This window comes from Schistocerca piceifrons, chromosome 4 (assembly GCF_021461385.2).
Source record: "Schistocerca piceifrons isolate TAMUIC-IGC-003096 chromosome 4, iqSchPice1.1, whole genome shotgun sequence".
NCBI lineage: Eukaryota > Metazoa > Arthropoda > Insecta > Orthoptera > Acrididae > Schistocerca > Schistocerca piceifrons.
The window spans coordinates 800,339,145-800,362,318 of record NC_060141.1 but is presented as its reverse complement, the minus strand read 5'-3'; the positions used below and the strand labels follow the sequence as shown (position 1 = coordinate 800,362,318).

General features: G+C 43.5%; 8 protein-coding genes across 8 annotated transcripts; all 8 read left to right on the top strand.

Moving 5' to 3' along the window:
• Positions 1 to 278: 278 nt before the first annotated feature.
• Positions 279 to 3,172, top strand: LOC124796196. Its single transcript, XM_047260286.1, has 3 exons — positions 279 to 327; positions 381 to 1,318; positions 1,379 to 3,172. Exons 1-3 carry the CDS (start codon positions 279 to 281, stop codon positions 3,170 to 3,172), a joined length of 2,781 nt encoding a protein of 926 aa, XP_047116242.1.
• A 994-nt stretch (positions 3,173 to 4,166) lies between these two features.
• Positions 4,167 to 6,054, top strand: LOC124796195 (late embryogenesis abundant protein ECP63-like). The gene is made up of 3 exons (XM_047260285.1): positions 4,167 to 4,215; positions 4,269 to 5,387; positions 5,564 to 6,054. Exons 1-3 carry the CDS (start codon positions 4,167 to 4,169, stop codon positions 6,052 to 6,054), a joined length of 1,659 nt encoding a protein of 552 aa, XP_047116241.1.
• Positions 6,055 to 6,755: 701 nt separating this feature from the next.
• On the top strand, positions 6,756 to 9,586 carry LOC124796194. The gene is made up of 3 exons (XM_047260284.1): positions 6,756 to 6,804; positions 6,858 to 7,024; positions 7,208 to 9,586. The coding sequence occupies exons 1-3, from the start codon at positions 6,756 to 6,758 to the stop codon at positions 9,584 to 9,586; spliced, it is 2,595 nt and encodes an 864-aa protein (XP_047116240.1).
• Positions 9,587 to 9,669: 83 nt separating this feature from the next.
• LOC124796193 lies at positions 9,670 to 14,600 on the top strand. Its single transcript, XM_047260283.1, has 8 exons — positions 9,670 to 9,718; positions 10,013 to 10,928; positions 11,064 to 11,598; positions 11,659 to 12,083; positions 12,276 to 13,416; positions 13,520 to 13,683; positions 13,734 to 14,145; positions 14,328 to 14,600. The coding sequence occupies exons 1-8, from the start codon at positions 9,670 to 9,672 to the stop codon at positions 14,598 to 14,600; spliced, it is 3,915 nt and encodes a 1,304-aa protein (XP_047116239.1).
• An 84-nt stretch (positions 14,601 to 14,684) lies between these two features.
• Positions 14,685 to 15,893, top strand: LOC124796192 (late embryogenesis abundant protein ECP63-like). The gene is made up of 3 exons (XM_047260282.1): positions 14,685 to 14,733; positions 14,868 to 15,300; positions 15,512 to 15,893. Exons 1-3 carry the CDS (start codon positions 14,685 to 14,687, stop codon positions 15,891 to 15,893), a joined length of 864 nt encoding a protein of 287 aa, XP_047116238.1.
• Positions 15,894 to 16,057: 164 nt separating this feature from the next.
• Positions 16,058 to 19,173, top strand: LOC124796191. Its single transcript, XM_047260281.1, has 7 exons — positions 16,058 to 16,106; positions 16,159 to 16,510; positions 16,722 to 16,994; positions 17,123 to 17,398; positions 17,610 to 17,963; positions 18,095 to 18,513; positions 18,743 to 19,173. The coding sequence occupies exons 1-7, from the start codon at positions 16,058 to 16,060 to the stop codon at positions 19,171 to 19,173; spliced, it is 2,154 nt and encodes a 717-aa protein (XP_047116237.1).
• Positions 19,174 to 20,825: 1,652 nt separating this feature from the next.
• On the top strand, positions 20,826 to 22,034 carry LOC124796190 (late embryogenesis abundant protein ECP63-like). Its single transcript, XM_047260280.1, has 3 exons — positions 20,826 to 20,874; positions 21,009 to 21,441; positions 21,653 to 22,034. Exons 1-3 carry the CDS (start codon positions 20,826 to 20,828, stop codon positions 22,032 to 22,034), a joined length of 864 nt encoding a protein of 287 aa, XP_047116236.1.
• Positions 22,035 to 22,118: 84 nt separating this feature from the next.
• On the top strand, positions 22,119 to 23,167 carry LOC124796189 (late embryogenesis abundant protein ECP63-like). The gene is made up of 2 exons (XM_047260278.1): positions 22,119 to 22,144; positions 22,381 to 23,167. The coding sequence occupies exons 1-2, from the start codon at positions 22,119 to 22,121 to the stop codon at positions 23,165 to 23,167; spliced, it is 813 nt and encodes a 270-aa protein (XP_047116234.1).
• The last annotated feature ends 7 nt before the right edge of the window (positions 23,168 to 23,174 follow it).

Genomic DNA, 23,174 nt, shown 5'->3' with positions numbered 1-23,174 from the left:
AGAAGTCTGAAAGACCAAAAGATGTTACACTAACACATGGGGCCACAAACATTACAGATGAGGAAACCGACTACACATCACACAAGTCTGAAAGACCAAAAGATGTCACCCTAACACATGGGGCCACAAACATTAGAGATGAGATAACCGACTACACATCACAGAAGTCTGATAGACCAAAAGATGTCACACTAACACATGGGGCCACAAACATTACAGATGAGGAAACCGACTACACATCACAGAAGTCTGAAATACCAAAGATGTCGGACTAAAACATGGGGCCACAAACATTACAGATGAGGAAACCGACTATACATCACACAAGTCTGAAAGACCAAAAGATGTCGGACTAACACATGGGGCCACAAACATTACAGATGAGGAAACCGACTATACATCACACAAGTCTGAAAGACCAAATGATGTCACACTAACACATGGGGCCACAAAAATTACAGATGAGGAAACCAACTACACACCACAGAAGTCTGAAAGACCAAAAGATGTCACACTAACACATGGGGCCACAAACATTACAGATGAGGAAACTGACTACGCACCACAGAAGTCTGAAGGACCAAAATATGTCACACTAACACATGGGGCCACAAACATTACAGATGAGGAAACCGACTACACATCACAGAAGTCTGAAAGACCAAAAGATGTCACACGAACACATGGGGCCACAAACATTACAGATGAGGAAACCGACTACACATCACAGAAGTCTGAAAGACCAAAAGATGTCACACGAACACATGGGGCCACAAACATTACAAATGAGGAAACCGACTACACATCACAGAAGTCTGAAAGACCAAAAGATGTCACAGTAACACATGGGGCCACAAACATTACAGATGAGGAAACTGACTACACATCACAGAAGTCTGAAAGACCAAAAGATGTCACACTAACACATGAGGCCACAAACATTACAAATGAGGAAACCGACTACACATCACAGAAGTCTGAAAGACCAAAAGATGTCACACTAACACATGGGGCCACAAACATTACAGATGAGGAAACCGACTACGCACCACAGAAGTCTGAAGGACCAAAATATGTCACACTAACACATGGGGCCACCAACATTAGAGATGAGGAAACCGACTACACATCACAGAAGTCTGAAAGACCAAAAGATGCCACACTAACACATGGGGCCACAAACATTACAGATGAGGAAACCGACTACACATCACAGAAGTCTGAAAGACCAAAAGATGTCACACTAACACATGGGGCCACAAACATTACAGATGAGGAAACTGACTACACATCACAGAAGTCTGAAAGACCAAAAGATGTCACACTAACACATGGGGCCACAAACATTACAGATGAGTAAACTGACTACACATCACAGAAGTCTGAAAGACCAAAAGATGTCACACGAACACATGGGGCCACAAACATTACAAATGAGGAAACCGACTACACATCACAGAAGTCTGAAAGACCAAAAGATGTCACACGAACACATGGGGCCACAAACATTACAGATGAGGAAACCGACTACACATCACAGAAGTCTGAAAGACCAAAAGATGTCACACTAACACATGGGGCCACAAACATTACAGATGAGGAAACCGACTACACATCACAGAAGTCTGAAAGACCAAAAGATGTCACACTAACACATGGGGCCACAAACATTACAGATGAGGAAACTGACTACACATCACAGAAGTCTGAAAGACCAAAAGATGTCACACTAACACATGAGGCCACAAATATTACAAATGAGGAAACCGACTACACATCACAGAAGTCTGAAAGACCAAAAGATGTTACACTAACACATGGGGCCACAAACATTACAGATGAGGAAACCGACTACACATCACAGAAGTCTGAAAGACCAAAAGATGTCACACTAACACATGGGGCCACAAACATTACAGATGAGGAAACTGACTACACATCACAGAAGTCTGAAAGACCAAAAGATGTCACACTAACACATGGGGCCACAAACATTACAGATGATGAAACCGACTACACACCACAGAAGTCTGAAAGACCAAAAGATGTCACACTAACACATGGGGCCACAAACATTACAGTCGAGAAAACCGACTACACATCACAGAAGTCTGAAAGACCAAAAGATGTCACACTAACACATGGGGCCACAAACATTACAGATGAGAAAACTGACTACGCACCACAGAAGCCTGAAGGACCAAAATATGTCACACTAACACATGGGGCCACCAACATTAGAGATGAGGAAACCGACTACACATCACAGAAGTCTGAAAGACCAAAAGATGTCACACTAACACATGGGGCAACAAACATTACAGATGAGGAAACTGACTACGCACCACAGAAGTCTGAAGGACCAAAATATGTCACACTAACACATGGGGCCACCAACATTAGAGATGAGGAAACCGACTACACATCACAGAAGTCTGAAAGACCAAAAGATGTCACACTAACACATGGGGCCACAAACATTACAGATGATGAAACCGACTACACACCACAGAAGTCTGAAAGACCAAAAGATGTCACACTAACACATGGGGCCACAAACATTACAGTCGAGAAAACCGACTACACATCACAGAAGTCTGAAAGACCAAAAGATGTCACACTAACACATGGGGCCACAAACATTACAGACGAGGAAACTGACTACGCACCACAGAAGTCTGAAGGACCAAAATATGTCATACTAACACATGGGGCCACCAACATTAGAGATGAGGAAACCGACTACACATCACAGAAGTCTGAAAGACCAAAAGATGTCACACTAACACGTGGGGCCACTAACATTACAGATGAGGAAACCGACTACACTTCATGGAAGTCTGAAAGACCAAAAGGTGTGACACTCACACATGGGGCTACAAACATTACAGATGAGGAAACTGACTACACACCACAGAAGTCTGGAAGACCAAAAGATGTCACACTAACACATGGGGCCACAAACATTACAGATGAGGAAACCGACTACACATCACAGAAGTCTGAAAGACCAAGAGATGTCACACGAACACATGAGGCCACAAACATTACAAATGAGGAAACCGACTACACATCACAGAAGTCTGAAAGACCAAAAGATGTTACACTAACACATGGGGCCATAAACATTACAGATGAGGAAACCGACTACGCATCACAGAAGTCTGAATGACTAAAAGATGTCACACTAACACATGGGGCCACAAACATTACAGATGATGAAACTGACTACACACCACAGAAGTCTGAAAGGCCAAAAGATGTCACACTAACACATGGGGCCACAAACATTACAGATGAGGAAACCGACTACACATCACAGAAGTCTGAAAGGCCAAAAGATGTCACACTAACATATGGGGCCACAAACATTACAGATGAGGAAACCGACTAAACATCACAGAAGTCTGAAAGACCAAAAGATGTCACACTAACACATGGGGCCACAAACATTACAGATGATGAAACCGACTACACACCACAGAAGTCTGAAAGACCAAAAGATGTCACACTAACACATGGGGCCACAAACATTACAGTCGAGAAAACCGACTACACATCACAGAAGTCTGAAAGACCAAAAGATGTCACACTAACACATGGGGCCACAAACATTACAGATGAGGAAACTGACTACGCACCACAGAAGTCTGAAGGACCAAAATATGTCACACTAACACATGGGGCCACCAACATTAGAGATGAGGAAACCGACTACACATCACAGAAGTCTGAAAGACCAAAAGATGTCACACTAACACATGGGGCCACTAACATTACAGATGAGGAAACCGACTACACTTCATGGAAGTCTGAAAGACCAAAAGATGTGACACTCACACATGGGGCTACAAACATTACAGATGAGGAAACTGACTACACACCACAGAAGTCTGGAAGACCAAAATATGTCACACTAACACATGGGGCCACAAACATTACAGATGAGGAAACCGACTACACATCACAGAAGTGTGAAAGACCAAAAGATGTCACACGAACACATGAGGCCACAAACATTACAAATGAGGAAACCGACTACACATCACAGAAGTCTGAAAGACCAAAAGATGTTACACTAACACATGGGGCCATAAACATTACAGATGAGGAAACCGACTACACATCACAGAAGTCTGAATGACTAAAAGATGTCACACTAACACATGGGGCCACAAACATTACAGATGATGAAACCGACCACACACCACAGAAGTCTGAAAGGCCAAAAGATGTCACACTAACACATGGGGCCACAAACATTACAGATGAGGAAACCGACTACACATCACAGAAGTCTGAAAGACCAAAAGATGTCACACTAACACATGGGGCCACAAACATTACAGATGAGGAAACCGACTACACATCACAGAAGTCTGAAAGACCAAAAGATGTCACACTAACACATGGGGATACAAACATTAGAGATGAGGAAACCGAGTACACACCACAGAAGTCTGAAAGACCAAAAGATGTCACACTCCCACATGGGGCCACAAACATTACAGATGAGGTAACCGACTACACATCACAGAAGTCTGAAAGACCAAAAGATGTCACTCTAACACATGGGGATACAAACATTAGAGATGAGGAAACCGAGTACACACCACAGAAGTCTGAAAGTCCAAAAGATGTCACACTAACACATGGGGCCACAAACATTACAGATGAGGTAACCGACTACACATCACAGAAGTCTGAAAGACCAAAAGATGTCACACTAACACATGGGGATACAAACATTACAGATGAGGAAACCGACTACACATCACAGAAGTCTGAAAGACCAAAAGATGTCACACTAACACATGGGGATACAAACATTAGAGATGAGGAAACCGAGTACACACCACAGAAGTCTGAAAGACCAAAAGATGTCACACTAACACATGGGGCCACAAACATTACAGATGAGGAAACCGACTACACATCACAGAAGTCTGAAAGACCAAAAGATGTTACACTAACACATGGGGATACAAACATTAGAGATGAGGAAACTAAGTACACACCACAGAAGTCTGAAAGACCAAAAGATGTCACACTAACACATGAGGCCACAAACATTACAAATGAGGAAACCGACTACACATCACAGAAGTCTGAAAGACCAAAAGATGTTACACTAACACATGGGGCCACAAACATTACAGATGAGGAAACCGAGTACACACCACAGAAGTCTGAAAGACCAAAAGATGTCACACTAACACATGGGGATACAAACATTACAGATGAGGAAACCGAGTACACACCACAGAAGTCTGAAAGACCAAAAGATGTCACACTAACACATGGGGCCACAAACATTACAGATGAGGAAACCGAGTACACACCACAGAAGTCTGAAAGACCAAAAGATGTCACACTAACACATGGGGGTTACAAACATTACAGATGAGGAAACCGACTACACCACAGAAGTCTGAAAGACCAAAAGATGATACACTAACACATGGGGCCACAAACATTACAGACGAGGAAACCGACTACACACCACAGAAGTCTGAAAGACCATAAGATGTCACACTAACACATGGGGATACAAACATTACAGATGAGGAAACCGAGTACACACCACAGAAGTCTGAAAGACCAAAAGATGTCACACTAACACATGGGGCCACAAACATTACAGATGAGGAAACCGAGTACACACCACAGAAGTCTGAAAGACCAAAAGATGTCACACTAACACATGGGGATACAAACATTACAAATGAGGAAACCGACGACACATCACAGAAGTCTGAAAGACCAAAAGATGTTACACTAACACATGGGGCCACAAACATTACAGATGAGGAAACCGACTACACACCACAGAAGTCTGAAAGACCAAAAGATGTCACACTAACACATGGGGATACAAACATTACAGATGAGGAAACCGAGTACACACCACAGAAGTCTGAAAGACCAAAAGATGTCACACTAACACATGGGGCCACAAACATTACAGATGAGGAAACCGAGTACACACCACAGAAGTCTGAAAGACCAAAAGATGTCACACTAACACATGGGGGTAACAAACATTACAGATGAGGAAACCGACTACACCACAGAAGTCTGAAAGACCAAAAGATGTCACATTAACACATGGGGCCACAAACATTACAGATGAGGAAACCGACTACACATCACAGAAGTCTGAAAGACCAAAAGATGTCACACTAACACATGGGGCCACAAACATTACAGACAAGGAAACCGACTACACATCACAGAAGTCTGAAAGACCAAAAGATGTCACATTAACACATGGGGCCACAAACATTAGAGATGAGAAAACCGACTGCACATCACAGAAGTCTGAAAGACCAAAAGATGTCACACTAACACATGGGGCCACAAACATTACCAATGAGGAAACCGACTACAAACCACAGACGTCTGAAAGTCCAAAAGATGTCACACTAACACATGGCACCACAAATATTACATATGAGGAAACCGACTACACATCCCAGAAGTCTGAAAGACCAAAAGATGTTACACTAACACATGGGGCCACAAACATTACAGATGAGGAAACCGACTACACATCACACAAGTCTGAAAGACCAAAAGATGTCACCCTAACACATGGGGCCACAAACATTAGAGATGAGATAACCGACTACACATCACAGAAGTCTGATAGACCAAAAGATGTCACACTAACACATGGGGCCACAAACATTACAGATGAGGAAACCGACTACACATCACAGAAGTCTGAAACACCAAAGATGTCGGACTAAAACATGGGGCCACAAACATTACAGATGAGGAAACCGACTATACATCACACAAGTCCGAAAGACCAAAAGATGTCGGACTAACACATGGGGCCACAAACATTACAGATGAGGAAACCGACTATACATCACACAAGTCTGAAAGACCAAATGATGTCACACTAACACATGGGGCCACAAAAATTACAGATGAGGAAACCAACTACACACCACAGAAGTCTGAAAGACCAAAAGATGTCACACTAACACATGGGGCCACAAACATTAGAGATGAGGTAACCGACTACACATCACAGAAGTCTGAAAGACCAAGAGATGTCACACTATCACATGGGGCCACAAACATTACAGATGAGGAAACCGACTACACATCACAGAAGTCTGAAAGACCAAAAGATGTCACACTAACACATGGGTCCACAAACATTACAGATGAGGAAACCGACTAAACATCACAGAAGTCTGAAAGACCAAAAGATGTCACACTAACACATGGGGCCACAAACATTAGAGATGAGGTAACCGACTACACATCACAGAAGTCTGAAAGACCAAAAGATGCCACACTAACACAAGGGGACACAAACATTAGAGATGAGGACACCGACTACACATCACAGAAGTCTGAAAGACCAAAAGATGTCACACTAACACATGGGGCCACAAACATTAGAGATGACGAAACCGACTACACATCACAGAAGTCTGAAAGACCGAAAAATGTCACACTAACACATGGGGCCACAAACATTAGAGATGAGGTAGCCAACCACACATCACAGAAGTCTGAAAGACCAAAAGATATCACACTGAAACATGGGGCCACAAACATTACAGATGAGGAAACCAACTACACACCACAGAAGTCTGAAAGACCAAAAGATGTCACACTAACACATGGGGCCACAAACATTAGAGATGAGGAAACCGACTACACATCACAGAAGCCTGAAAGATCAAAAGATGCCACACTAACACATGGGGCCACAAACATTACAGATGGGGAAACCGACTACACATCACAGAAGTCTGAAAGGCCAAAAGATGTCACACTAACACATTGGGCCGCAAACATTAGAGATGAGGAAACCGCTTACATATCACAGAAGTCTGAAAGACCTAAAGATGTCACACTAACACATGGGGCCACAAACATTACAGATGAGGAAACCGACTACACACCACAGAAGTCTGAAAGACCAAAAGATGTCACACTAACACATGGGGCTACATACATTAGACTTGAGGAAACCGATTACACATCACAGAAGTCTGAAAGACCAAATGATGTCACACTAGCACATGGGGCCACAAACATTACAGATGAGGAAACCGACTACACATCACAGAAGTCTGAAAGACCAAATGATGTCACACTAACACATGGGGCCACAAACATTACAGATGAGGAAACCGACTACACACCACAGAAGTCTGAAAGACCAAAAGATGTCACACTAACACATGGGGCTACAAACATTAGACTTGAGGAAACCGACTACACATCACAGAAGTCTGAAAGACCAAATGATGTCACACTAACACATGGGGCCACAAACATTACAGATGTGGAAACCGACTACACACCACAGAAGTCTGAAAGACCAAAAGATGTCACACTAACACATGGGGCTACAAACATTAGACTTGAGGAAACCGACTACACATCACAGAAGTCTGAAAGACCAAATGATGTCACACTAGCACATGGGGCCACAAACATTACAGATGAGGAAACCGACTACACACCACAGAAGTCTGAAAGGCCAAAAGATGTCACACTAACACATGGGGCTACAAACATTAGACTTGAGGAAACCGACTACACATCACAGAAGTCTGAAAGACCAAATGATGTCACACTAACACATGGGGCCACAAACATTACAGATGAGGAAACCGACTACATACCACAGAAGTCTGAAAGACCAAAAGATGTCACACTAACACATGGGGCTACATACATTAGACTTGAGGAAACCGACTACACATCACAGAAGTCTGAAAGACCAAATGATGTCACACTAGCACATGGGGCCACAAACATTACAGATGAGGAAACCGACTACACATCACAGAAGTCTGAAAGACCAAATGATGTCACACTAACACATGGGGCCACAAACATTACAGATGAGGAAACCGACTACACACCACAGAAGTCTGAAAGACCAAAAGATGTCACACTAACACATGGGGCTACAAACATTAGACTTGAGGAAACCGACTACACATCACAGAAGTCTGAAACGCCAAAAGATGTCACACTAACACATGAGGCCACAAACACTACAGATGAGGAAACCGACTACACACTACAGAAGTCTGCAAGACCAAAAGATGTCGCACTAACACATGGGGCTACAAACATTAGACTTGAGGAAACCGACTACACATCACAGAAGTCTGAAAGACCAAATGATGTCACACTAACACATGGGGCCACAAACATTACAGATGAGAAAACCGACTACACACGACAGAAGTCTGAAAGACCAAAAGATGTCACACTAACACATGGGGCTACAAACATTAGACTTGAGGAAACCGACTACACATCACAGAAGTCTGAAACGCCAAAAGATGTCACACTAACACATGAGGCCACAAACACTACAGATGAGGAAACCGACTACACATCACAGAAGTCTGAAAGACCAAATGATGTCACACTAACACATGGGGCCACAAACATTACAGATGAGGAAACCGACTACACACCACAGAAGTCTGAAAGACCAAATGATGTCACACTAACACATGGGGCCACAAACATTACAGATGAGGAAACCGACTACACACCACAGAAGTCTGAAAGACCAAAAATGTCACACTAACACATGGGGCCACAAACATTACAGATGAGGAAACCGACTACACATCACAGAAGTCTGAAAGGAAAAAAAAGTCACACTAACACATGGGGCCTCAAACATTACAGATGAGGAAACCGACTACACACCACAGAAGTCTGAAAGGCCAAAAATGTCACACTAACACATGGGGCCACAAACATTACAGATGAGAAAACCGACTACACATCACAGAAGTCTGAAAGACCAAAAGATGTCACACTAACACATGGGGCCACAAACATTACAGATGAGGTAACCGACTACACATCACAGAAGTCTGAAAGGAAAAAAAAAGTCACACTAACACATGGGGCCTCAAACATTACAGATGAGGAAACCGACTACACACCACAGAAGTCTGAAAGGCCAAAAATGTCACACTAACACATGGGGCCACAAACATTACAGATGAGGAAACCGACTACACATCACAGAAGTCTGAAAGACCAAAAGATGTCACACTAACACATGGGGCCACAAACATTACAGATGAGGAAACCGACTACACACCACAGAAGTCAGAACGACCAAAAGATGTCACACTAACACATGGGGCCACAAAGTTTACAGACGAGGGAACCGTCTACACATCACAGAAGTCTGAAAGACCAAAAGATGTCACACTAACACATGGGGCCACATACATTAGAGATGAGAAAACCGACTACACATCACAGAAGTCTGAAAGACCAAAAGATGTCACACTAACACATGGGGCCACAAACATTACCGATGAGGAAACCGACTACACACCACAGACGTCTGAACGTCCAAAAGATGTCACACTAATACATGGGGCCACAAATATTACAGATGAGGATACCGACTACACATCCCAGAAGTCTGAAAGACCAAAAGATGTCACACTAACACATGGGGCCACAAACATTACAGATGAGGAAACCGAGTACACACCACAGAAGTCTGAAGGACCAAAAGATGTCACACTAACACATGGGGCCACAAACATTACAGATGAGGAAACTGACTACACATCACAGAAGTCTGAAAGACCAAAAGATGTCACACTAACACATGGGGCCACAAACATTACAGATGAGGAAACCGACTACACACCACAGAAGTCTGAAAGGCCAAAAGATGTCACACTAACACATGGGGCCACAAACATTACAGATGAGGAAACCGAATACACATCACAGAAGTCTGAAAGACCAAGAGATGTCACACTAACACATCGGGCCACAAACATTACAGATGAGGAAACCGACTACACACCACAGAAGTCTGAAAGACCAAAAGATGTCACACTAACACATGGGGCCACAAACATTACAGATGAGGAAACCGACTACACATCACAGTAGTCTGAAAGACCAAAAGATGTCACACTAACACATGGGGCCACAAGCATTACAGATGAGGAAACCGACTACACACCACAGTAGTCTGAAAGACCAAAAGATGTCACACTAACACATGGGGATACAAACATTAGAGATGAGGAAACCGACTACACATCACAGAAGTCTGAAAGACCAAAAGATGTCACACTAACACATGGGGCCACAAACATTACTGATAAGGAAACTGACTACACATCACAGAAGTCTGAAAGGCCAAAAGATGTCACACTAACACATGGGGCCACAAACATTAGAGATGAGGAAACCGACTACACATCACAGATGTCTGAAAGACCAAAAGATGTCACACTAACACATGGGGCCACAAACATTGCAGATGAGGAAACCGACTACACATCACAGAAGTCTGATAGACCAAAAGATGTCACACTAACACATGGGGCCACAAACATTACAGATGAGGAAACCGACTACACACCACAGAAGTCTGAAAGACCAAAGGATGTTACACTAACACATGGGGCCACAAACATTACAGATGAGGAAACCGACTACACATCACAGAAGTCTGAAAGGCCAAAAGATGTCACACTAACACATGGGGCCACAAACATTACGGATGAGGAAACCGACTATACATCAGAGAAGTCTGAAAGACCAAAAGATGTCACACTAACACATGGGGCGACAAACATTACAGATTAGGAAACCGCTTACATATCACAGAAGTCTGAAAGACCTAAAGATGTCACACTAACACATGGGGCCACAAACATTACTGATGAGGAAACCGACTACACACCACAGAAGTCTGAAAGACCAAAAGATGTCACACTAACACATGGGGCTACAAACATTAGACTTGAGGAATCCGACTACACATCACAGAAGTCTGAAAGACCAAATGATGTCACACTAGCACATGGGGCCACAAACATTACAGATGAGGAAACCGACTACACATCACAGAAGTCTGAAAGGCCAAAAGATGTCACACTAACTCATGGGGCCACAAAAATTACAGATGAGGAAACCGACTACACATCACAGAAGTCTGAAAGACCAAAAGATGTCACACTAACACATGGGGCCACAAACATTACAGATGAGGAAACCGACTACACACCACAGAATTTTGAAAGGCCAAAAATGTCACACTAACACATGGGGCTACAAACATTACAGATGAGGAAACCGACTACACACCACAGAAGTCTGAAAGGTCAAAAATGTCACACCAACACATGGGGCCACAAACATTACAGATGAGGAAACCGACTACACACCACAGAAGTCTGAAAGGCCAAAAATGTCACACTAACACATGGGGCTACAAACATTAGACTTGAGGAAACCGACTACACATCTCAGAAGTCTGAAAGACCAAAAGATGTCACACTAACACATGGGGCTACAAACATTAGACTTGAGGAAACCGACTACACATCACAGAAGTCTGAAAGACCAAAAGATGTCACACTAACACATGGGGCCACAAACATTACAGATGAGGAAACCGACTACACACCACAGAAGTCTGAAAGACCAGAAGATGTCACACTAACACATGGGGCTACAAACATTAGACTTGAGGAAACCGACTACACATCACAGAAGTCTGAAAGACCTAAAGATGTCACACTAACACATGGGGCCACAAACATTACAGATGAGGAAACCGACTACACACCACAGAAGCCTGAAAGACCAAAAGATGTCACACTAACACATGGGGCTACAAACATTAGACTTGTGGAAACCGACTACACATCACAGAAGTCTGAAAGTCCAAAAGATGTCACACTAACACATGGGGCCACAAACATTTCTGATGAGGTAACCGACTACACATCACAGAAGTCTGAAAGGAAAAAAAAAGTCACACTAACACATGGGGCCTCAAACATTACAGATGAGGAAACCGACTACACACCACAGAAGTCTGAAAGGCCAAAAGATGTCACACCAACACATGGGGCCACAAACATTACAGATGAGGAAACCGACTACACATCACAGAAGTCTGAAAGACCAAAAGATGTCACACTAACACATGGGGCCACAAACATTTCTGATGAGGTAACCGACTACACATCACAGAAGACTGAAAGGAAAAAAAAAGTCACACTAACACATGGGGCTACAAACATTACAGATGAGGAAACCGACTACACACCACAGAAGTCTGAACGACCAAAAGATGTCACACCAACACATGGGGCCACAAACATTACAGATGAGGAAACCGACTACACATCACAGAAGTCTGAAAGATCAAAAGATGTCACACTAACACATGGGGCCTCAAACATTACAGATGAGGAAACCGACTACACACCACAGAAGTCTGAAAGGCCAAAAGATGTCACACCAACACATGGGGCCACAAACATTACAGATGAGGAAACCGACTACACATCACAGAAGTCTGAAAGTCCAAAAGATGTCACACTAACACATGGGGCCACAAACATTTCTGATGAGGTAACCGACTACACATCACAGGAGTCTGAAAGGAAAAAAAAAAGTCACACTAACACATGGGGCTACAAACATTACAGATGAGGAAACCGACTACACACCACAGAAGTCTGAACGACCAAAGGATGTCACACCAACACATGGGGCCACAAACATTACAGATGAGGAAACCGACTACACATCACAGAAGTCTGAAAGACCAAAAGATGTCACACTAACACATGGGGCCACAAACATTACAGATGAGGAAACCGACTACACACCACAGAAGTCTGAAAGGCCAAAAATGTCACACTAACACATGGGGCTACAAACATTAGACTTGAGGAAACCGACTACACATCACAGAAGTCTGAAAGACCAAAAGATGTCACACTAACACATGGGGCCACAAACATTACAGATGCGGAAACCGACTACACACCACAGAAGTCTGAAAGACCAAAAGATGTCACACTAACACATGGGGCTACAAACATTAGACTTGAGGAAACCGACTACACATCACAGAAGTCTGAAAGACCTAAAGATGTCACACTAACACATGGGGCCACAAACATTACAGATGAGGAAACCGACTACACACCACAGAAGTCTGAAAGACCAAAAGATGTCACACTAACACATGGGGCTACAAACGTTAGACTTGAGGAAACCGACTACACATCACAGAAGTCTGAAAGACCAAAAGATGTCACACTAACACATGGGGCGACAAACATTACAGATGAGGTAACCGACTACACATCACAGAAGTCTGAAAGGAAAAAAAAAGTCACACTAACACATGGGGCCTCAAACATTACAGATGAGGAAACCGACTACACACCACAGAAGTCTGAAAGGCCAAAAATGTCACACTAACACATGGGGCCACAAACATTACAGATGAGAAAACCGACTACACATCACAGAAGTCTGAAAGACCAAAAGATGTCACACTAACACATGGGGCCACAAACATTACAGATGAGGAAACCGACTACACACCACAGAAGTCTGAACGACCAAAAGATGTCACACCAACACATGGGGCCACAAACATCACAGATGAGGAAACCGACTACACATCACAGAAGTCTGAAAGACCAAAAGATGTCACACTAACACATGGGGCCACAAACATTACAGATGAGGAAACCGACTACACACCACAGAAGTCTGAAAGGCCAAAAATGTCACACTAACACATGTGGCTACAAACAATAGACTTGAGGAAACCGACTACACATCACAGAAGTCTGAAAGACCAAAAGATGTCACACTAACACATGGGGCCACAAACATTACAGATGAGGAAACCGACTACACACCACAGAAGTCTGAAAGACCAAAAGATGTCACACTAACACATGGGGCTACAAACATTAGACTTGAGGAAACCGACTACACATCACAGAAGTCTGAATGACCTAAAGATGTCACACTAACGCATGGGGCCACAAACATTACAGATGAGGAAACCGACTACACACCACAGAAGTCTGAAAGACCAAAAGATGTCACACTAACACATGGGGCTACAAACATTAGACTTGAGGAAACCGACTACACATCACAGAAGTCTGAAAGTCCAAAAGATGTCACACTAACACATGGGGCCACAAACATTTCTGATGAGGTAACCGACTACACATCACAGAAGTCTGAAAGGAAAAAAAAAGTCACACAAACACATGGGGCCTCAAACATTACAGATGAGGAAACCAACTACACACCACAGAAGTCTGAACGACCAAAAGATGTCACACCAACACATGGGGCCACAAACATTACAGATGAGGAAACCGACTACACATCACAGAAGTCTGAAAGACCAAAAGATGTCACACTAACACATGGGGCCACAAACATTACAGATGAGGAAACCGACTACACGCCACAGAAGTCTGAAAGGCCAAAAATGTCACACTAACACATGGGGCTACAAACATTAGACTTGAGGAAACCGACTACACTTCACAGAAGTCTGAAAGACCAAAAGATGTCACACTAACACATGGGGCCACAAACATTACAGATGAGGAAACCGACTACACACCACAGAAGTCTGAAAGGCCAAAAATGTCACACTAACACATGGGGCTACAAACATTAGACTTGAGGAAACCGACTACACATCACAGAAGTCTGAAAGACCTAAAGATGTCACACTAACACATGGGGCCACAAACATTACTGATGAGGAAACCGACTACACACCACAGAAGCCTGAAAGACCAAAAGATGTCACACTAACACATGGGGCTACAAACATTAGACTTGAGGAAACCGACTACACATCACAGAAGTCTGAAAGACCAAAAGATGTCACACTAACACATTGGGCCACAAACATTACAGATGAGGAAACCGACTACACATCACAGAAGTCTGAAAGACCAAAAGATGTCACACTAACACATGGGGCCACAACCATTACAGATGAGGAAACCGACTACACACCACAGAAGTCTGAAAGGCCAAAAATGTCACACTAACACATGGGGCCACAAACATTACAGATGAGGAAACCGACTACACACCACAGTAGTCTGAAAGACCAAAAGATGTCACACTAACACATGGGGCCACAAACATTACAGATGAGGTAACCGACTACACATCACAGAAGTCTGAAAGGAAAAAAAAGTCACACTAACACATGGGGCCTCAAACATTACAGATGAGGAAACCGACTACACACCACAGAAGTCTGAAAGGCCAAAAATGTCACACTAACACATGGGGCCACAAACATTACAGATGAGGAAACCGACTACACATCACAGAAGTCTGAAAGACCAAAAGATGTCACACTAACACATGGGGCCACAAACATTACAGATGAGGAAACCGACTACACATCACAGAAGTCTGAACGACCAAAAGATGTCACACTAACACATGGGGCCACAAACATTACAGATGAGGAAACCGACTACACGCCACAGAAGTCTGAACGACCAAAAGATGTCACACTAACACATGGGGCCACAAACATTACAGATGAGGAAACCGACTACACACCACAGAAGTCTGTACGACCAAAAGATGTCACACCAACACATGGGGCCACAAACATTACAGATGAGGAAACCGACTACACATCACAGAAGTCTGAAAGGCCAAAAATGTCACACTAACACATGGGGCCACAAACATTACAGATGAGGAAACCGACTACACACCACAGAAGTCTGAACGACCAAAAGATGTCACACCAACACATGGGGCCACAAACATTACAGATGAGGAAACCGACTACACACCACAGAAGTCTGAAAGGCCAAAAATGTCACACTAACACATGTGGCTACAAACATTAGACTTGAGGAAACCGACTACACATCACAGAAGTCTGAAAGACCAAAAGATGTCACACTAACACATGGGGCCACAAACATTACAGATGAGGAAACCGACTACACACCACAGAAGTCTGAAAGACCAAAAGATGTCACACTAACACATGGGGCTACAAACATTAGACTTGAGGAAACCGACTACACATCACAGAAGTCTGAAAGTCCAAAAGATGTCACACTAACACATGGGGCCACAAACATTTCTGATGAGGTAACCGACTACACATCACAGAAGTCTGAAAGGAAAAAAAAAGTCACACTAACACACGGGGCCTCAAACATTACAGATGAGGAAACCGACTACACACCACAGAAGTCTGAAAGGGCAAAATTGTCACACTAACACATGGGGCCACAAACAGTACAGATGAGGAAACCGACTACACATCACAGAAGTCTGAAAGACCAAAAGATGTCACACTAACACATGGGGCCACAAACATTACAGATGAGGAAACCAACTACACACCACAGAAGTCTGAACGACCAAAAGATGTCACACCAACTCATGGGGCCACAAACATTACAGATGAGGAGACCGACTACACATCACAGAAGTCTGAAAGACCAAAAGATGTCACACTAACACATGGGGCCACAAACATTACAGATGAGGAAACCGACTACACACCACAGAAGTCTGAAAGGCCAAAAATGTCACACTAACACATGGGGCTACAAACATTAGACTTGAGGAAACCGACTACACTTCACAGAAGTCTGAAAGACCAAAAGATGTCACACTAACACATGGGGCCACAAACATTACAGATGAGGAAACCGACTACACACCACAGAAATCTGAAAGGCCGAAAATGTCACACTAACACATGGGGCTACAAACATTAGACTTGAGGAAACCGACTACACATCACAGAAGTCTGAAAGACCTAAAGATGTCACACTAACACATGGGGCCACAAACATTACAGATGAGGAAACCGACTACACACCACAGAAGTCTGAAAGACCAAAAGATGTCACACTAACACATGGGGCTACAAACATTAGACTTGAGGAAACCGACTACACATCACAGAAGTCTGAAAGACCAAAAGATGTCACACTAACACATGGGGCCACAAACATTACAGATGAGGAAACCGACTACACATCACAGAAGTCTGAAAGACCAAAAGATGGCACACTAACACATGGGGCCACAAACATTACAGATGAGGAAACCGACTACACACCACAGAAGTCTGAAAGGCGAAAAATGTCACACTAACACATGGGGCCACAAACATTACAGATGAGGAAACCGACTACACACCACAGTAGTCTGAAAGACCAAAAGATGTCACACTAACACATGGGGCCACAAACATTAGAGATGAGGAAACCGACTACACATCACAGGAGTCTGAAAGACCAAAAGATGTCACACTAACACATGGGGCCACAAACATTACAGATGAGGAAACCGACTACACACCACAGAAGTCTGAAAGACCAAAAGATGTCACACTAACACATGGGGCTACAAACATTAGACTTGAGGAAACCGACTACACATCACAGAAGTCTGAAAGACCAAATGATGTCACACTAGCACATGGGGCCACAAACATTACAGATGAGGAAACCGACTACACATCACAGAAGTCTGAAAGGCCAAAAGATGTCACACTAACTCATGGGGCCACAAAAATTACAGATGAGGAAACCGACTACACATCACAGAAGTCTGAGAGACCAAATGATGTCACACTAACACATGAGCCACAAACACTACAGATGAGGAAACTGAGTACACACCACAGAAGTCTGAAAGTCCAAAAGATGTCACACTAACACATGGGGCCACAAACATTACAGATGAGGTAACCGACTACACATCACAGAACTCTGAAAGGAAAAAAAAAGTCACACTAACACATGGGGCCTCAAACATTACAGATGAGGAAACCGACTACACACCACAGAAGTCTGAAAGGCCAAAAATGTCACACTAACACATGGGGCCACAAACATTACAGATGAGGAAACCGACTACACATCACAGAAGTCTGAAAGACCAAAAGATGTCACACTAACACATGGGGCCACAAACATTACAGATGAGGAAACCGACTACACATCACAGAAGTCTGAAAGACCAAAAGATGTCACACTAACACATGGGGCCACAAAGATTACAGATGAGGAAACCGACTACACACCACAGAAGTCTGAACGACCAAAAGATGTCACACTAACACATGGGGCCACAAACATTACAGATGAGGAAACCGACTACACATCACAGAAGTCTGAAAGACCAAAAGATGTCACACTAACACATGGGGCCACAAACATTACAGATGAGGAAACCGACTACACACCACAGAAGTCTGAACGACCAAAAGATGTCACACCAACACATGGGGCCACAAACATTAGAGATGAGGAAACCGACTACACATCATAGAAGTCTGAAAGGCCAAAAATGTCACACTAACACATGGGGCCACAAACATTACAGATGAGGAAACCGACTACACACCACAGAAGTCTGAACGACCAAAAGATGTCACACCAACACATGGGGCCACAAACATTACAGATGAGGAAACCGACTACACATCACAGAAGTCTGAAAGGCCAAAAGATGTCACACTAACTCATGGGGCCACAAAAATTACAGATGAGGAAACCGACTACACATCACAGAAGTCTGAAAGACCAAAAGATGTCACACTAACACATGGGGCCACAAACATTACAGATGAGGAGACCGACTACACATCACAGAAGTCTGAAAGACCAAAACATGTCACACTAACACATGGGGCCACAAAGATTACAGACGAGGGAACCGTCTACACATCACAGAAGTCTGAAAGACCAAAAGATGTCACACTAACACATGGGGCCACAAACATTACAGATGAGGAAACCGACTACACACCACAGAAGTCTGAACGACCAAAAGATGTCACACTAACACATGGGGCCACAAACATTACAGATGAGGAAACCGACTACACGCCACAGAAGTCTGAACGACCAAAAGATGTCACACTAACACATGGGGCCACAAACATTACAGATGAGGAAACCGACTACACATCACAGAAGTCTGAAAGACCAAAAGATGTCACACTAACACATGGGGCCACAAACATTAGAGATGAGGTAACCGACTACTAATCACAGAAGTCTGAAAGACCAAAAGATGTCACACTAACACATGGGGCCACAAACATTAGAGATGAGAAAACCGACTACACACCACAGAAGTCTGAACGACCAAAAGATGTCACACTAACACATGGGGCCACAAAAATTACAGATGAGGAAACCGACTACACATCACAGAAGTCTGAAAGACCAAAAGATGTCACACTAACACATGGGGCCACAAAGATTACAGACGAGGGAACCGTCTACACATCACAGAAGTCTGAAAGACCAAAAGATGTCACACTAACACATGGGGCCACAAACATTACAGATGAGGAAACCGACTACACACCACAGAAGTCTGAACGACCAAAAGATGTCACACTAACACATGGGGCCACAAACATTACAGATGAGGAAACCGACTACACACCACAGAAGTCTGAACGACCAAAAGATGTCACACTGACACATGGGGCCACAAACATTACAGATGAGGAAACCGACTACACATCACAGAAGTCTGAAAGGCCAAAAGATGTCACACTAACACATGGGGCCACAAACATTAGAGATGAGGAAACCGACTACACATCACAGATGTCTGAAAGACCAAAAGATGTCACACTAACACATGGGGCCACAAACATTACAGATGAGGAAACCGACTACACATCACAGAAGTCTGAAATACCAAAAGATGTCACACTAACACATGGGGCCACAAACATTAGAGATGAGGAAACCGACTACACATCACAGAAGTCTGAAAGACCAAAAGATGTCACACTAACACATGGGGCCACAAACATTACAGATGAGGAAACCGACTACACACCACAGAAGTCTGAAAGGCCAAAAATGTCACACTAACACATGTGGCTACAAACAATAGACTTGAGGAAACCGACTACACATCACAGAAGTCTGAAAGACCAAAAGATGTCACACTAACACATGGGGCCACAAACATTACAGATGAGGAAACCGACTACACACCACAGAAGTCTGAAAGACCAAAAGATGTCACACTAACACATGGGGCTACAAACATTAGACTTGAGGAAACCGACTACACATCACAGAAGTCTGAATGACCTAAAGATGTCACACTAACACATGGGGCCACAAACATTACAGATGAGGAAACCGACTACACACCACAGAAGTCTGAAAGACCAAAAGATGTCACACTAACACATGGGGCTACAAACATTAGACTTGAGGAAACCGACTACACATCACAGAAGTCTGAAAGTCCAAAAGATGTCACACTAACACATGGGGCCACAAACATTTGTGATGAGGTAACCGACTACACATCACAGAAGTCTGAAAGGAAAAAAAAAGTCACACAAACACATGGGGCCTCAAACATTACAGATGAGGAAACCAACTACACACCACAGAAGTCTGAACGACCAAAAGATGTCACACCAACACATGGGGCCACAAACATTACAGATGAGGAAGCCGACTACACATCACAGAAGTCTGAAAGACCAAAAGATGTCACACTAACACATGGGGCCACAAACATTACAGATGAGGAAACCGACTACACACCACAGAAGTCTGAAAGGCCAAAAATGTCACACTAACACATGGGGCTACAAACATTAGACTTGAGGAAACCGACTACACTTCACAGAAGTCTGAAAGACCAAAAGATGTCACACTAACACATGGGGCCACAAACATTACAGATGAGGAAACCGACTACACACCACAGAAGTCTGAAAGGCCAAAAATGTCACACTAACACATGGGGCTACAAACATTAGACTTGAGGAAACCGACTACACATCACAGAAGTCTGAAAGACCTAAAGATGTCACACTAACACATGGGGCCACAAACATTACAGATGAGGAAACCGACTACACACCACAGAAGCCTGAAAGACCAAAAGATGTCACACTAACACATGGGGCTACAAACATTAGACTTGAGGAAACCGACTACACATCACAGAAGTCTGAAAGACCAAAAGATGTCACACTAACACATTGGGCCACAAACATTACAGATGAGGAAACCGACTACACATCACAGAAGTCTGAAAGACCAAAAGATGTCACACTAACACATGGGGCCACAACCATTACAGATGAGGAAACCGACTACACACCACAGAAGTCTGAAAGGCCAAAAATGTCACACTAACACATGGGGCCACAAACATTACAGATGAGGAAACCGACTACACACCACAGTAGTCTGAAAGACCAAAAGATGTCACACTAACACATGGGGCCACAAACATTACAGATGAGGTAACCGACTACACATCACAGAAGTCTGAAAGGAAAAAAAAAGTCACACTAACACATGGGGCCTCAAACATTACAGATGAGGAAACCGACTACACATCACAGAAGTCTGAAAGACCAAAAGATGTCACACTAACACATGGGGCCACAAACATTAGAGATGAGGTAACCGACTACTAATCACAGAAGTCTGAAAGACCAAAAGATGTCACACTAACACATGGGGCCACAAACATTAGAGATGAGAAAACCGACTACACACCACAGAAGTCTGAACGACCAAAAGATGTCACACTAACACATGGGGCCACAAAAATTACAGATGAGGAAACCGACTACACATCACAGAAGTCTGAAAGACCAAAAGATGTCACACTAACACATGGGGCCACAAAGATTACAGACGAGGGAACCGTCTACACATCACAGAAGTCTGAAAGACCAAAAGATGTCACACTAACACATGGGGCCACAAACATTACAGATGAGGAAACCGACTACACACCACAGAAGTCTGAACGACCAAAAGATGTCACACTAACACATGGGGCCACAAACATTACAGATGAGGAAACCGACTACACACCACAGAAGTCTGAACGACCAAAAGATGTCACACTGACACATGGGGCCACAAACATTACAGATGAGGAAACCGACTACACATCACAGAAGTCTGAAAGGCCAAAAGATGTCACACTAACACATGGGGCCACAAACATTAGAGATGAGGAAACCGACTACACATCACAGATGTCTGAAAGACCAAAAGATGTCACACTAACACATGGGGCCACAAACATTACAGATGAGGAAACCGACTACACATCACAGAAGTCTGAAATACCAAAAGATGTCACACTAACACATGGGGCCACAAACATTAGAGATGAGGAAACCGACTACACATCACAGAAGTCTGAAAGACCAAAAGATGTCACACTAACACATGGGGCCACAAACATTACAGATGAGGAAACCGACTACACACCACAGAAGTCTGAAAGGCCAAAAATGTCACACTAACACATGT